The sequence below is a fragment of the Lissotriton helveticus genome, chromosome 10 (assembly GCF_964261635.1).
Source record: "Lissotriton helveticus chromosome 10, aLisHel1.1, whole genome shotgun sequence".
Lineage (NCBI taxonomy): Eukaryota > Metazoa > Chordata > Amphibia > Caudata > Salamandridae > Lissotriton > Lissotriton helveticus.
This window is the reverse complement of record NC_136071.1, coordinates 1,094,559,928-1,094,577,691: the sequence shown is the minus strand read 5'-3', so window position 1 is coordinate 1,094,577,691 and position 17,764 is coordinate 1,094,559,928. Positions and strand designations below refer to the sequence as shown.

The following is a 17,764-nucleotide window of genomic DNA, read 5'->3' as shown; positions in this document are numbered from 1 at the left end:
AACGAGCTATCCATTAAAAATGTATGTTTTATGTCTTATATGTATGTGTACGTGTATGTAAAAAACACTAAAAATTTACTGAAATAAAAAAAAAAAACATGATTCGATTCGGTTCTTGATTACTTCAAGGGCTCCCACCACAGTAGACCTCTTGCTCTCATTTTGATGAGTGGTCCCTTAGAGCTAGTTCAACTCAGGTATAATTAGTAACTCTCTCTGCTCTGTGAGGTGCCACCATCTCTTGCCTTACATGGTTCTCTGGAGGTTTGAAATTTCAGGAATAAAAAGTCTGACTTCCCCTTTTGCCTGATGATTGTTCTTCTTAGGTTGTATCCTAAACTATAGGGCTATACAACCATTGGCATCAAGCAAATCTCAGAGTCATAGACTGATCATCACAACAGAAATACAGGTGTCCGTCCGGTCAACTTTGGGTCTTGTGTTTAGATCTTCAGACTCTGTCGCAGTCCCTGGTTTATGGCAGCTGACATGGCGAGTCTTGGCAGATCACCCTAGGCACATCCCTCATGGTAATCTGGATGCTGAGCCTCTCCAGAAAAAAGTTTGTCACCAGCCTGTCATTATTTGTAATGAACCGCCCTCAGTCAGTGGATCTGTGTGCACTGCCGAAATCCTCAAAAATCTGTCCCCAACAACCATTTCAAAACACGACATACTCTTGAGAGAACGTTGGAGATTATACATTGTATAAAGGTGGAACCAGCGGGTTAGGGTGGAAATCATGCTATATATACATTGACATCCCATGAACCAAAATATTGCCTAGTTATATACCACACACCCTCCTTCCATAAAGTAAGCAAATTAAATATATGAAAAATATAACTAAAAGCAATAAATCCTGACCAACATGAACAGAGATAGGCACATTAGCTTTGAACCGTTGTACTACTCAGATTTTCTTGGAGTCTTCCTCCAAAATGCATGAACCTTTTCTAGGCTACTAGTCTCAGGCATAAGACGGGGTGCACTCACATCAGTGTCGCCTCGCAGACCTTTTTCTACATTCTAGGTGATGGAGGAATTACAAGTATCTTCCACACTGGCAGAAGGAATGCCTAGTGATACCACAGTCTAAGCATTTAACAGTGCGAGCAGGGACCTTCGTGAATTGCTCGGATTGTTGTAACTTTATTAACTGCAGTTATTAGTATGTTGAAGAGGTTTTCTAGGCACAACCTAATCATGTATCTGTCAGTTTGCATCAAGTATTTTAGTCACAAAAAGTCGATATGTAATCCATTCCTCGTTGTTTTCTGGCTTCCGTTGCAAACAATTGGGACGTGTAATCGCTATGCACACTGATGGCAAAAAAATGATATACATGTCTGCCATGGTATTAGCAAAAGCATCAATATCTCCTACCCTCGGTCTTTTTTGCATCTGATAATATGCACACAAACCTTCTGGCCCAAGACAATGCAACAATATTTTTTCTTCCAGATGACAAGTTCATATCCTGACCACAATAGTTGAAATACAGTTAAAGAAAATCTTATTTCCACTCCCCCCAGTTTATGCTTGGCTCTCCAGGTACAGGAAGACATTCTTGTGGAGGGTTTAAAGTGAACTGCTATAAGGTTGCTGTATTTATATAGAAACACACACGTGTTTATAAGGATTTATTGCATAAAATAATCTACACTGCAAGCTTATAACCATGACATTTCTAAATAAAGGGCGGACAATATTTCAAACTCTCACCATTAGTCAGTAAACTATACAGAAACTTTATAGACCAGTGTTGAAACCTCAGATGCTGTGCCGATCTCCCTTAGAAACAGCATGTGCATTTCGTGGCAACTGCAATCCTCAGTGATAGACAAAATCCTGGAAGTGTTCACAAACCAACAAGTTTAGTCCATTGATGAGCTGCCAGTCCACAGTAGAAAATTGTGCATTGCGTTTCCTAACAACGGATGCATTATAGAGGCGTTCACAATAGTCAACTTGGTGATCCACCACTTGTTTTTGATCCAGTCATGCTCTGTGAACACCACTTCGAGATATTGAATTCCTTCTCTCTCTGTAACTCTTTGGTTTGCTGTTTCTCACTTCGGTGCCTTCCTTACATTTGCCTCTACTCTGCTTGAGCATTTCCTCTTATACTCTACGTTTTCAGTTGGAATGTGGATGAGTGCACATGAAATTGGATGTGCACAATCATGACTGTTTCTGAGTACATTTTGCTTACATCCATGAAGTCACCCTGACATTTGAAGATAAAGTTGATAGCTTGTTTTTAAGTCTACCGAGAGAGAAAATGCACAGTTCTGTAACAGTTATTACAATCAATATAGAACGTGGGGGTTGGCATTAAGGGTGTAAAATAAAGGTTTGTTTTTATATTGTGATTGATAATTGGTTTCACTCTGCTGTAATTTTCTTACTTTGTACAAGAAGGCAGTTCCTGACTTAGGTCAACACAAAGACTATTGTACAACAGCATTTTGAACTCCGAGAGATTAAAGCCAGGAAGCAATATTTTCCCATGGTGAAAAATCTACTTGGCAAAAATTTGGATTTTCTAAATTTCCTGAAACTTTTGATGCAATTTCTTCCTGAAGGGAAAGGCTGTGCTGTTGCTGCTCTAAGATGGCTGCAGTGTCTACATATACTTGAATCTGTGTGAGGACAATTGTTTTCACGGATCAATGAAGCTGGAAGTAGTTCTAAGTGAATAGTGTCCATGATGCCAATGCATCCGCAGACTCTACATGTATGACAGAGACTATACCTGTGATGCTTACAGAGGATAACACTATGTACAGAAGACACGTAGATATATCATGAACCTGTTTTAGATGAAAAAAGCACTCGCCAAAGGCCATCCGTGTCTAGTGGCTTCCTTTAGAGTTCTCGGAAATCAGAGAGAAAGAATGTCAGACTCTATTTATATGGCAGCTAAATTCAATTTTAAGAGCATCTCTACCCCCTGCCCTTAGCTAAAGGTTATTCCTTTCACAGTATAACAGCCCGAGGCACTGGCCTTAACACTTTGTGCAAGATCAGTCTGTGCCCTTAGCCAGTCGCGAAGCAGCCTTTAAAAGCAGACGCATAGCAGAAGCTATCTTTACTGGAGCCCTGCACTGCTTACATTAAAATAGATTTGCAGTCAGTTGTTCTAACCATTCATTAATTCTGCGGTTCACAGATTGAATTCACCCCATAATTAAGAAAACTATTTGAGTGTTTATCACCCTTAAGTAAAGGTCAGATTATTGGTGGGCTATATTGATTTCCTGCACAATTTCTCCTGTGTTGATCGTCCAGGCTTTAAAAGACATGCAGTTATTGTCTGAGTTTAGTACTGATGCAAAGGGGAGGGTTAGGTTCAATGCATTCATCTATTTTACCAAATATGGAGTGTCTAGTCTTAAAAGTGGAATGGAGTTTCTTTCCAGGCTTTGACCTTTATCAGTAAACATTTGGCAGCTCTTGTGGGCCTGAGCTTCAGAGGGATTCTTGTGAACTGAATGGTATCCCTGGGCATAAATTACTTGATTCTCCCGTCTGAGTTCGAACTTGCTTACCTCGTCAATTCAGTTATTAAACAAGATCACCTTTGAGTATATGCACTTTCATATTGCTTACTTCTCTTTATCTATTTTCCCTTTTCGCCAAACAACAATTCTACGCAAGTTTTTTTAAATCACACACAGCCTTACAGAAAGATTCTTAAAGTACATACAAGAGTTTTGCTTTAAAAAAACATTGGCAGTGTTGGCTATGCACTTTTTGTAGGTTTTTTTACTTTGTCTGTGCTTGTTTTTTTGTCATTTTTTTTGCCAAACTTTATTGTTGAGAAATTGGTCAAACTAAAAGAAAAAAAAAAGAATTGTATAAAAGCAGAAAAATAAACGTGGTGTCAAAAAGCTGATATTACCGTAGTAGTCCCTTGCACTAAAGGGAACTCGGACAGAATGGCGTCACTCAAAGTGTAGTTAGCCAAAGGCTAAAGTGAGCTGAGCCATTGACCCATGCTTTGATGGGCAAAAAAAATTGAATGTCACAATAAAAACAAATGTATAATGAGGTCTGGCTGAAAGGCAATTTAAGAAGAATATTATGCATATAATTTTAATAAAATCAAAAGGTCGTGGCTAACACTCGACATTATAAAAAATAAAGCCAAGCTTATTGGGTATGCTACTGTCTCTTTTATTAAAACTCTGCTGATTTCTGCGAGCGAAAGGTCAAAAGTTGATTTTACGGAGAGTTGTGTGGGCCACTGCTGAAATGCCAAAGTTTCTCGTTACGTGACCGTCCTTATGCTTGCTGAGGTGGCAGTACCTTTGCTATGTGGTTGTCTGGTGTGGTTTACACGTTTGCTGTTCCTTAGGCTGCTAACATATCCAGATATATATATATATATATATATATATATATATATACTTCATTTCTGTCATTGAAGCTGAAAGACCCTCCCTGATCTCTAGCAATGCCCTATCGTTTTGCTCAAATTTTTTTTAAAAACTGAGTCGCATTTGGGTTTTTGTACAGCTTTACAATAACTGCATAGAATGAAAAATGTCCTAGCTATCGTAACGGAAAGTTTCAATTCTATTAAGGGCTCGGAGGCGAGGATTATGCCTTCTTTCTTCACTTTTATTCAACAGCAGCCATCACAATTTTAAAGACAAAAACTACTTTTCCCATGAAACCTTGGGATAAATGTAGTACAAAAAACATCCAATAGGAACAGAGTGAACGTCCAATCAGAGTGCAACCTATCCAACATAGTCCTTCTTCACTGGCCCCTTGTCCTTTTTCATCGCGCAGAGTCAGCTATGGGATCACCTTCATGCATCCTGTTTGTTTGCATCAGATCCTGCAAAGACAAGGAACATTGTCACCACCAAGGCCTTCAACCACTAAAGCCTGTGGGAAGAACAGCAAAGAGCAAAGCAATACTGTGCAATCAAGACCAACATTTTAATAGTCGATTGTAAATGCAAGAATTACTTACTCCAATATGGGGAGGGGAATCTCCTTGAAGGAATGAATCCCTAGTGTGGGTTAATCGTCACCTCCAAGTCCTTAATAGAATTTAAACTTTACTTTACGTTAGCTAGGACATCTTTCATTCTATGTCAGGATATGAGGCGAGGATTATGCTCATTTAAAGTTTGCTCACCATGAGGTGAGCCATGTTAAGCATTGGCTTGAAATAGAACCTTTTAAAAGTTGAGTCTGAAGACCAGTCTACCGCGTTGAGGATATCCTCCAAACGGGCGCCTAAGCTAAATGCTTTAGAAGCCATTGCACCTCTGGCTGAGTGTGCTCCAAAAATCCAAAGGTCAATACCAGCTTCTTGCATTACCCATCTAGCCCACCTAGCTATAGTGGGGGAAGAGACCGCCTTAAAAGGTTTACGAAGTGCAATAAGCAGCTGTTGGTCCCTGGGAGTGCGAATCTCCTTGGCCATATCCTCATATGCTTTCAGGCATCGCACCACACACAGTTTGGGAGAGTGTGGGAGCTCTGGTTGAGAGATGACTCTCGTGTAGCACATTGCTCATCTGTGGAGAGTGAAAGTTACCCCAGTCGGGGAAAAAATCCTGCCTGTTATGTCTAATGCCTTCACATCAGAAACACAGCGGCCGGATATGAGACACAGCAACATTGCCAATTTGGCCGACAACTCTTTCCTGGACCAAAACCGATTGGGTTGCCAAAAAAGGAAAAGATTAAGGGCCTGGTTCACGTCCCAGACAGCCGAGTAGCGAGGTTCTGGAGGAAGAGAGAGTCTGATACCTTGTAGTAATCAGCATATTAGTGGATGTTCTCCAACCGCTGTGTCATCTATTGGGGAATGCCCAGCTGAAATGACTGACCGGAAGGTGTTCATCGATCTGTAAACCAAAACTTATGAGCTAAATGGGCTAGAAAAATTAAGGATGTGGACTACATCTGCGTCCAAGGGATTAAGGTCCCTTTTCATACACCAACCGGACCATCTTCTCTATGCAGATTTATACCTCTTGACAGTACTGTCTGCCCACGCTCAGGACATGAGGATCTCTGCCTTTTCCGAAAGGCCTGGGACTTCCTAACGTCTCCGGTAATCTGCCACAATTAATTCTCCTGAATCAGTGGATGAGGAACTTAGTCGGGACTCTTGTGACCTCCAAAGGTGGGTGATCAAACCATTTCTGCCCCTTGTCTCCTGACCTGTACTGTTACCCTTGTGATCATCGCAAAGGGAGGAAAAGCGTACCCTTTCTCCCGACTCCGGTCCTGGAGAAACTCATCTGGGGCCACCGCTAAAGGGTCTGGTCTCCAGCTAAAGAATCGGGGAAGCTGGTGGTCTAATCTCGAGGCATACAGGTCTACCGAGAATGGACCCCACTGTGTATTCATAGTCGCAAACACTTCCGGATCGAGTTTCCAAAGGCTGAAATCCTTGAAGTTGCGGGATTAAATGTCCGCTGCTTGGTTCTCGTGGCACGGCAAGTGCTCCGCCATGACTGAGACCTGATGGTCCAGGCAATACTACCAATATCCGGCTGCCAGGGCCGAAAGGGCTTTGGATCATATGCCTCTTAAGTGATTGATATAACGGACCGCTGAAATGTTGTCCCTCTTCAGAAGGACACATGACTGAATAGACTCTCTTGTCCAACAACGAACTGGGAACAAACCTGCTAGAAGTTCTAAGCAATTAATATGTAACTGATGCTCTTCTTGAGACCACAAGCTTCCTGTAGAAATAGCGCCGCACATGGCCCCCCAGCCAGTCTTGCTAGCGTCGGACTCTAGAACCAAATCTGGTGTTGACCCGAGGATCGCATGGCCATTCCAGGCCTCATGTGGACAAGCAACCATTGGATTTCCTCTCGAGCCTCCTCAGACAGTGACACCTTGTGACAGTAGGGGTAACCTTTGCATAAGTGAGACGCTTTTAGACGTTGCAGGTCCCGGTAGTGGAGGTGGCCCGGGAAGATGGCCTGGATCGATGCGCAGAGAAGGCCCACCACTCGTGCTATCTGTCTGAGAGTTACCTGGTGCTTGGACAGAGTACGCCTTAACTCGTGTTGAATTTTCACTACTTTTCCGGACGGAAGACTTAGAGTAGAGGTGGTGGAGTCTATCACGAAACCTAGGAATGTCACCTTCTGTGAAGGAGATAGAAAAGACTTCGTCTCGTTGATCACCAAGCCTAGACCATGCCGCAAATTCACTGCCAACCGGAGGTGAGAAAGTAATTGACGAGGACATGAGTCCATAAGAAGCAAATTGTCTAGATAAACCATAATTCGTATACCTTGAGTCCTGAGATGTTCCACCACGGGTTTGAGTACCTTAATGCAGCACCACGGGGCTGAGGAAAGACCGAAGGGAAGGGACACAAATTTGTACGTCTGTTGTTTCCAAATGAATTGAAGGAAACTGTGGTGATGTGTAAAGACTGGAACAACCAGGTGGGCATCCTTGAGGTCCAAATAGACCATCCAATTTAGGGGTCTCAACAAATGCCTGAGGAGATGGATCCCCTCCTTTTTTAAATGGTGGTAGACCACCACTAATTGAAGTCGCTTAGGTTTATCACAGGTTTTTGACCTCTGTTGGTATTCTCGACCAGAAAAATATTACTGATGAAACCTCGCGGGTGGGGTAAGGAGGGGAGAATGGCGCCATTGAGAGAAGGGACGTGACCGCTTGGTCCACTAGAGCAGCATCCTGTTGGGAGAATTGGATGGGATGAGGGCGGATCAGTTGGAAGGGTTCCCTGAGAAACTCTGTGTGGAACCTTGTATAGTTTAAAGGACCCACACATCTCCTGTGATGCAAGTCCACACCCGGAAAAAACTTGCCAGCTGCCCCCCTACTTTTAAGTGGGAAGTAGGAAATACACTCACTGGTGCTTGAGGAAGTTGCTGCTCCTCAGTAACCTCTGCCCTTGCCACGACGCCCCCTTGTGGAGTAGAAGTTTCTGAACCTGGTTTGGTCCTGGTATTGTTTGGGTCCTTGTCCATTCTGCTGGTATTGGTTGGAGACACAGCCTCACGAGTGGCCTCTACCTCGACCGTCCCCGCGGAAAACCCGAGGGAACACTTGCGTCCCGAAGCTGCCAGAAAAATCAGGGGAAACAACAACAGAGACAGCAAATGTAGCAGAGCCGCTAATTTCACAACTCGCACACACACACCCTGCATACGCAGAACCAGATCAGTGGTCATGCCTTCTCCTTCCTCGCTCCAAAATCCTGGAACAACATGCCCCTCTACATCATAGCCTCCTCCTCAGTTCTTGAATTCCACAAGAAACTGAATACCTGGCTCTTCACCTAGCCCTGACCCTGGCGTGACCCATACAGCTCCTGAATAAAATGTGGCATGGTGGGTCCACCTTTTCTCCCCGAAATAATAACAAAGGCTGCTGAGGGTTTGTTGTCCGAACCTCATTTGGAACCAGTAAGTAATATTTTGTCTAGCTTTTGCCTATACATTTTGCAAATAGTATACAAAGTTCTATTAAGCTTGCTGCAAATTATTTCCACTTCAAAACTAATGGTGGCAATTGAAAAAAATATTAAATGCAAATCTTTTGTATGTTTCTACTATGTTAACCATCTGGTTTTGATGTAAGAGGTTTGAAACACTATGGAATTTAATATACAATCTGTCTTACCTTACAGAATTCTGTAACTGGCTTGCTTCCTGCAAGTTGTGACCAAAGGGATGCTTGGGTTCGGGACAATGTCTACAGCATACTTGCAGTGTGGGGTCTGGGCCTTGCTTATCGAAAGAATGCAGACCGGGATGAGGACAAGGCTAAGGCATATGAACTGGAGCAGGTAAGAGAATGGTAGCACTCTCCTGTTGAAGAAACTTGTGAGATGATGTTGTCCATAAAAAACAATATATGATTTTGACCTGCCTGAATCTATCTGTCTTGGTCTCTCTCCTCTTTGTAAATTGTGACCATTCTTCTATCTTGCTTTCTCTGCCTCCTCCTACTCAGCTTGCTACTCTGTCCTCTTTCAGGAATAACTTGCTCAGCTCTGTTTGCCATTTCAACAGCAATGCTACTGTCTTCAAGCGCTATTACTTCACCATAATATTTTTCCAATTGTGATTCCATTGCTGGGAGTCGAAGTTACGTGCAGAATTTGTCATACACCACTTTTGATGCACGTTTTTCTTAATTGATTCTTTTGGACCTGTGCCTGTAATATGAACTCGAATAAACTGTGTCCACTATCAAATTCAAAGGCCCACATTATCTACAGTAATTGAAAATGTGTTTTTTTTACACCCAAACACCTTTCTGTGACACCTTTGCCACAGTGAACACGGTCACATTTTCTCTTACTCCATACTAACATGTTCTGTTAGAGCCATTCTGCAAATGGCTGCCTTCACCCCGACTGTTTGTTCTTTAGCTTAATTTCAATCAACATACTCTCTAAAATGCTTTCATTGTTATCCCAATAGATGAAGGTGCCTGAGCACTGTTTGACTGTGTTCAGTTAGCTAGCACAATATGCTGCTAAATGATATAGCAGTGATTGTACTAATTACAAATGGAATTCTTTTTCACCTATGATTGCTTGTGCCAATGTAGAAAGCTAATTTTTTTTCCACAACAAATGTTATTTCATTTTGATAACACATCTAGGCCTGACCAGCCCACATACAAAAGTCTCTAGATAACGATGATACAAAAACAGGCACAGACATTCACAAATCTCCCCCCAGAACCCCACATGTCTCTGAATTGCCCCGAATCAAGTACATTATTGTCATCATTTTCTGTACCTATGTTGGTAATTACATTGACATTTGGGGTGTTAAGTGGGTGGGGGTCGGATAAGTTTATTAAAAGATATCCGTATGTTCAGAAACACAAGAAAGGACATACATGAATGTCCATAGGACAACAGTTGTGTGCAGGATAGGGCATGACAAATCAGTTCGTATATATGGCTGCCCCAGATAGTAAGACGCTGAAACTCATCTCTTAAAATGTCAGGTGATTGAACAATCAATCCACAAAAGGTTAGAAGAGTAATTTCATACTTGGAGATGCGTAGAATTGATCTGGCAATACTATAGGAAGCACACAAATCGCCACTGTGGGGCAACAATCTAGCTAGGAAATGAGGCAAACACAGGTATTTCTGCTTGTATAGCTCTTACTCTCAGTGGTATGTATCCTTGTACAAAGGCACGTCGGCTTTAGATCAGTTAGACAACTCCTAAATCGTGAGGTCTGATACGTTATGTTTTTTTTTTTGCTAGATATATCCTATCTTGAGCAGAGAAGCTAAGATCCTGATTTGGGAAAGCCGCTCTCAAGAAGTTAGGCTGGGCTCCCATAAATCCGTCTCCAGGGAGCTCACAAGGGGGGTGCCACAGGGCTCATGCCTAAGCCCCACATTATTCAATGTGTATGTGGCCCCCCTGGCCAACTTAGTGAGGTCCTATGGGTTTACCCCTGTGTCCTATGCCGACGACACCCAACTTCTGTTCCCTTTTAAAACCTTCACACCGGATCTGCAAAAATCTTTTGCAGAAGGTATGAGGGTTGTTTCAAGATGGATGGCTGAGAACTGGCTACAATGCAATGTGGGAAAAACAGAGGTCTTACTGTTTGGAGAGGCAGTGACTCTGTGGTCTGGTGAATGGTGGCCTGTAGAACTGGGTCCAGTTCCCATTCCAAAGCAGACGGTGAAAAACTTGGGAGTATTATTCGACCATGCGCTGACATTTAAACATCATGTCAATCAAGTTGCCGGCACATGCTTTAGGGCTATTGGTCTGCTGAAAAGGGTGTTCCCCTATCTACCCGACAACCACAGGAAGACACTAGTCCAGACACTAGTGATCAGTAGATTGGACTACTGCAATGGCCTTCTTTTGTCTACAAATGAAGGCCAAATGAACAAACTGCAAGTAGTCCAAAATACGGCGGCGAGGTTAGTCCTTAATGCTCCATCTAGGACCCCCTCCCGACCTCTACTGGCGGAACTCCACTGGTTGCCAGTGCGGCAGCGCACTAAGTTTAATATCTTGTGCACCATTCATAAATGCCTGATAGGTAAGGGCCCCAAATACCTTACAACTGCCTTTCAACCCTATGTCCCAGTTCGATCTCTACGGTCCAGTAATCCCCATCTACTACAGGTCCCCAAAATAAAAAGGTCCCGCCAGGGAGGGCGTGCCCTGGCACACTCTGGACCCGCTCTCTGGAATTCACTTCCCCCTACATTAAAATGTATTTCAAACCATCTAGCTTTCCGCAAAACGCTTAAGACCTACCTATTCACCAGCGGCTAATTTTTCCATCTGCCTGAGTTACCTCTGGAATGACCTGGATAATTTTATGTTCCTTTCAGCTAGCAAAAGCGCGGAGATACCCCTTCGGGGGTCTATTCAGGCGCTATACAAGCACATAAAATAAAATTTCAACCTCATCACTGACCATTTCTGATGTAATATATGAGGTCATAAGCAGTGCATTTTGGGGCATAAGTTATAGTTAGCTAATGTAACCATAAGTTCTGAATTTCTATGGTTTTGTGCATGTACAATACTTGCCTGTAACCTTTTGTTTTTTTCAGTTAATTTCTATGTTTTTTAAATTCTAATCCCCAACAATAAGATCCCTGTAACCTTTGGGTTTTTTTTGTGAATTTCTAAGGTGTTTTAAAAAAAAAATCTTTTTATTAACAGCTTAAAGCAAGTGATGGTCAACACAAGTTTGCAATACAATTATTTCAGTGCACCATGAAAACACAAAGCCGACAGTTCACGGTCAATTGTTAGAGTGAGTACATTAGCCTATACGAAACCAATCACGTTTCCATCTCCCCAACTACGAGTTGAGGTTGGGGAGGTTCACAGATGTTCCCTCTTTAGTCGTTGTAGTTTGACCACACCGCCCCCCATTTCTTAGGGCACCCTCGTGCCATGTACACTGTCTTCTCTTGGAGCATGCACCAGTCCATATCTTTTTTCCAGGAGCCAATTTTTGGGGCCTCGGTTGCCCCCCATAGTCTAGCAATGTTCCGCTTTGCCACGGTCTGCCCCAACGTCACCCATAGCCTCCCCTTCGCTGGCAGGTCGGTGGGCTCCCAAATGTTCAAGAGGCACCGCTTCGCCCCCAGTCTCAATTCCACCCCCCACACTTCTTGCATACAGCGCATTACCCGTTTCCAGTAGGTCTGTAGCACTGGGCACTCCCATGTTATGTGAAAGAAGGTGCCTACCCCCCCGCATCCCCTTCTACAGAGACCGTCCTCGCTACGTCCCATCAGCTGCAGTCGTGTACCAGAAATATAAACCCAATGCAATATTTTAAGCCGAATGAGTCGGAGCCTGGCTGATATCACCGCCTCCTTGGGGGAAGCAAGCGCACTCCTCCACTCCTCCTCATCTATTTTCAGTCCGTCTGCCTCCCACTTCCCTTTAAGAGCTAGCAGCGGGTCTGGAGAGTTGTTGATTAGCTTTTTATAGGTAAGGGAGATTGCATGTAATGGGAGATGTCCATCTAGCAGCCTATCCTCCAGGGGGGAGGCTTTTGGGGGTGTGGTCCCTGATGGAATATTCTTCTGTAGGGAGTGCCTAACCTGCAAGTATCGGAAGTACTCCGATTGTGCGAGTTCATACGTTGCTTGAAGAGAGGCAAAGGACTTAACTCCGTCCGGACCCCAAAGGTCCCCAACTTGAGAGATGCCAATAAGATCCCAGTTACGGAATCCCTTGGAGCGGCCCAGATTTCCTAGCTTCTCGGATGCCCATAGTGGGGTGGTCATGGTAAGAATATTTGCCCAACCCAGTTTCCTCTGTACTGTGTGCCATATTTGGACAGAGTGTTTCGTTGGCCCTGTGAGTGGATATCTGCCCGGTTTGGAATAAAGCGCCGCCTCGAAGTTACCACCCGGAAGGAGCCATTGGTCCATTCCATAGCCTGGGTCGCCGCCATCACAGTATGTGCCCTGGTTGATGGCCGAGTAGTACTTGCGTATGTCCGGGAGCGCTACACCCCCGTCAAACCATCCAAGTGTTAATTTCTGTAGGGATATTCTTGGAGAGACCCACCACAGGAGGTCTCTCTGGGCGGCCTCAACGGCTGCGAAGTATGACTGTGGGACCAGGTCGGGGTAGTTCTGTAGGGCATAAAGGAATCGCGGCAATGCCATCATTTTAAAAAGAGCCGCTCGGCCCAGTAGGGACAGCGGGAGTTTCTGTCAGGTAGCGGAGTCTCGTTTTAATCGCTGGAGGGGCGGCAGTAGATTCTTCTCAAACATTGTGGCTTTATCTTTAGAGATAAAGATTCCCAAATACTTTTTTTGAAAACTATTTTTATTGCGAAACCATAAAAGGCACAGGTTCTCATAGCCCTCAGGCCAATGAAAGGCAAGATTATCTGCATGCGATGTTCAGGGTAAAACATAGCCATATGGGCCCACATCCCGGAGGCTGGGCGGCGTAGATTCAGAGCATGCCTCAAGTAAACATAGCCGTACATTAACAATATGTATACATCATTGTATCCGCTGATTTTTATATACATATCCTCTCTCCCTTGTCCTTCATATAATCCCACTCCTATCTGTCTGGGCAACTACCTTCTTTTTTGTTTATTAATAGAGCACCGTTTTAACATAAAACAACAAACAAACCCCCCCCCCCCCGCGCGTGGCATCAGTGATAAAGTACGTGAAGAAGTCAGGTTATCCATGCTAGGCCCGAGAAGGTGCAAACATCACACCCAGAGGAAGATCTTCGGGTATCAAAGCAAATCACAGGTATATAAACAAGGAACATTAGTGTGCGTCTATCAGGGCACTACCCCAGACCAGGGCCCTCCAACCCGTCTCCCACCCCAGGGGGGAACAACTCAGCACTGGTGGCATCGGAATCATCATCTGTCAACCCCTCCATACACATCAACCTCCAGGCAAGCAGGTCATCCTGTAGTTTCCCATCACGGCGAGTGCACTGCATATGTGTCTCCTCAGCCAGGGACCATTCTCTAGCATCTCTCAGCCAGAGGGACATCTCGGGAGCCCTCTGCCCCATCCAAGTTATTGCTACGCGCGGCCTTGCCAAGACCAGTAATAATTGTAAAAACTTGTAGGACAGGTTCCTCTTTTTAGGCTTGTGTACCAGGGCCAAGAGACAATGGAGCGGATCCAGAGCAATCTTGAGTCTTGTAGCACGACCAATATGGTCCACCACCTCTCTCCAAAAGGCGGCGACCCGTGGGCACTCCCAGGCTAGATGGAAAAATCCCGCTCTCTCCGCCCCACACCTAGGGCAGTTATGTCGCCTATCTGCAGAAATGCGACTTAGAGAGACCGGGGTCATATAGGTACGGTGGTCAAAGTTAAAGTGTATCAACTTGAACCGTGCGTTACACAAGACTTTTCGGGTCAGGAGCCCAATTTGTTTGCGCTGTCCCGGCTCCAGAGCCACCCCCAAGTCTGCCTACCAGGCCGCCCAGGAGGGCGCGGTCGGTGGGGTTGAATCCCGTCTCATGGCCGAGTACAGCAGGGAGACCAGCCTTCTACCTCTAGCAGACGACATGAGGATGTCGAGGGTGTGAGTCAGCGGAGGTGCCTCCGGGAACTGAGGCCACGTCATTCTAGCTATTTCCTGGAGCCCTCCGTAATGCAGGTACTGCCCCCTGCTTAATCCAAAGGACTCCGTGGCACGTTCAAAGGACACAAAGGAGTCATCAGGATAGAGGTCCGCCAAAGTCTCACATCCGCCATTCCCGTTAGGACACATCCTCCTCCATCCGGAGCACCGGGGCCAAGATCCACACCGGCAGCTCCCTATGGAAGGGGGCCCGTTTCAATACCTTCTCGACGAATTGCTGCCAAATGCCCGCTGCGTGTCATACCACATAGGGCAGGGCCTGATCCGCTCCCCTTCCCTGCATCAGAGCCTCTCTCAGAGCCTTCTCGTTCGCTCTGCCCGCCAATAGTTGCAGCTCCCAGTTATCCTCATCCGCGAACCACCTTGCGGCTGGGAGGAGCTGTGCCGCGTAATAATATAGGTCAAACTTAGGGGCATCCAGGCCTCCCTCCTCCCAACACCGGGTCACCGTGCGCAGAGCAACTCTACTACGCCCGCCTAAAGCAGTGACGTGAGGAGCGAATCGAGCGTGCGAAATACTCGACGAGGAAGCGGACACAGGGTATTCTGCAAAATGTACAATATCCTGGGGAGCATCACCATCTTGGCGATCGCCAATCGCCCCATAAGGAAGAGAGGAAGCGTGTTCCAGAAAGACACAGACCCGTGAAGAGTCTGGAGCACTCGGTCGGCGTTGTAAGCTTGCAGGTGCTCGTCGGTCGAAGCCACCTGAATGCCGAGATAGCGGAACGCCTCACGCTCCCATCGTAGCCCCAAAGATGGGGGATCCGCGCTCGGATCAGGAGCACAGCCCGCCAGCGGGAAAATCAAGGATTTACCAAGGTTGATGCGTAATCCAGAGGCCGCGCCAAAGCGGTCCAGAATCCGCATCAATGCGGGAAGCGATTCGTTAGGGGACGTCAAATAGAATAAAGCATCGTCGGCATAAAGGGAGATCACGTTCACGGTGTCGCCCACCTTAATGCCCCACTGCTCCAGCTCGGCGCGAACAGCAACCGCCAAGGGTTCTATTGCCAGAGCAAACAGGAGCGGGAGAGGGGGCACCCCTGACGAGTGCCCCTCCCCAGGGACCACTCCTCCGAGCGGGCCGACCCCAGTCGAACTCTAGCACGGGGTGCCCCATAGAGCACACGGATCCAATTGCAGAACACCGATCCGAACCCTGTCCTCCGGAGCATCTCCAGCAGATACCCCCAGTTAACCGTGTCGAAGGCCTTAGCCAGGTCGATCGACACCAGTACATGAGCACCCTCTCTCCCACGCACCTCATGGAGGATATGATTCAGGCGCCGCAAGTTCATCGCAGTATTACGGCCAGGGATAAACCCACACTGGTCCGGGTGGATCAAGTGGGTCATGTGCGGGGCTAGGCGAGTTGCCAATAGTTTAGTGAGGATCTTTGCGTCCGTATTGATCAGGGTGATAGGGTGGAATGCTGCGGGGTCGCAACCGTCCCCACCCGGTTTCAAGATCATGCAGACCTCTCCCTGGTTCATAGTAGGCGGGAGAACGCCAGACTCCAGAGCTTCATTATAAACCTGCAACAAGAGGGGGGCCAGGACTTCCCCGAACGAGTGGTAAAATTCAGGCGGGAAACCGTCCCCGCCTGGGGTCTTAGCCCGTGGCAGGGCGGCCAACGCAGCGCTGATCTCCCGTAGCGTCACCCCCGCATCTAGTTCCTTCGCCGCTTCCTCCGAGAGGGTCTGGAGATCCAAGTCGAGAAGATAGGGCCGATAGGGCCGATAGGAATCCTCCGTGACCAAGGGGTCAGCTGCATATACGGCCTGCAGATGGGATCAGAGGACTTCAAGGATAGCAGATTCCGAGTGCACCATACTACCATTTGGGGCTCGTAGGGCAACTATTCTCTCAGGCGCAAATTCACGACGAAGAATCCAGGCCAGTAATCGGCCAGATTTGTCACCTTCGCGATGAAGACGCTGCCTGTACTGGCCCAAAGTATATTTATCAAGGCGGGTGAGGATGTCATGGACAGACACCTGAGCCGTCTTCTCAGCCTCTTGATCCGAAGAGTCAGGATCTTGTCGAGTCTGAGTGCGCTGAAGCACGGCCTCTGCATCCCGTAAGTCAGACAGCATCTGTTTCCGGACCCCATACGTGAGGCCCATACATGCCCCGCGTACCACCACCTTCAGGGCCTCCCATCTGGTGGGGTCGGGTAAATCACCACTCCCCTAGTTCAAATCTATGTAATCTGACAGGGCAGTCGCCACATGATCCCTTCCCACTTGGTCTTGGAGGATGTCCATCGGCATCCGCCAGGTGCGGGGACGGGCAGCCTGATCAGCCCACTGTGCCATACATGTCACCGGGGCATGATCCGACAAGTATCGGGCCTGATGCGTAACCGTCAGAGTAAGAGACGGAGCGAGATTGGCAACAAGTACGCGGTCCAACCTACTATGGGTTCCATGCGTCGGGTATAACATGTATATAGCTTCTGAGTGGGGTGGCAGGTCCGCCACACATCCAGAGCCCCCAAATTATGCATTACTTCGTGGAGGCGCGCCGTCATACGCGGCTTTGTGCCAGATCGAGGAGGATGTCGGTCCAAATCAGGGTCCAATACGCAATTGAAATCCCCAAACCAGAGGAAAGGGGCATCTAGGTCCGGAGTGACAAGATCCTGAAGGCGAGAGAAAAAGTTCGGGTCATCAATATTGGGTGCATAGGAATTCAAGAGTAAGAATTCCCTATCATCTAGCCTGATCCGCACCAGCAGATACCTGCCTTCAACATCTGCTTCAACATCTGCTTCAACATATTGAACAGCACAGGGAATCCCAGGCGCTACCCAGATAAGGACCCACCTGGCATATGTGGACAAGGAGGAGTGGAACAACTGGCCTCTCCATTTCTTGGACAGCCGCTGAGCTCCCTCATCGTCCAAATAGGTCTCCTGCAGGCACGCGACAGAGACCCCATGCCGCTTAAGGAAGGAAAGAACCCTGTGTCTCTTGGTGCAAGTACCCAAACCGCGCACGTTCCAAGTTAAGAATTTAAAACCCATGGTCGTTGGCTGCGCCCAACCGGGCCATAGCATACATACATTGCGACCTGCCACCTCCGGGCCCAAGCGCCAGCTAGACCTGAAGGACCAGCCCACT

General features: G+C 46.5%; 1 protein-coding gene across 4 annotated transcripts in view; it reads left to right on the top strand.

The window, feature by feature from the left end:
- PHKA1 (phosphorylase kinase regulatory subunit alpha 1) overlaps positions 1 to 17,764 on the top strand; it is a 1,063,236-nt gene that overhangs the window by 32,602 nt on the left and 1,012,870 nt on the right. For all 4 annotated transcript variants that reach the window (XM_078663812.1, XM_078663811.1, XM_078663813.1 and 1 more), the window contains exon 2: positions 8,663 to 8,821. In XM_078663812.1, the coding sequence (XP_078519938.1) occupies positions 8,663 to 8,821 (159 nt within the window). The remainder of the gene's footprint in view (positions 1 to 8,662; positions 8,822 to 17,764) is intronic.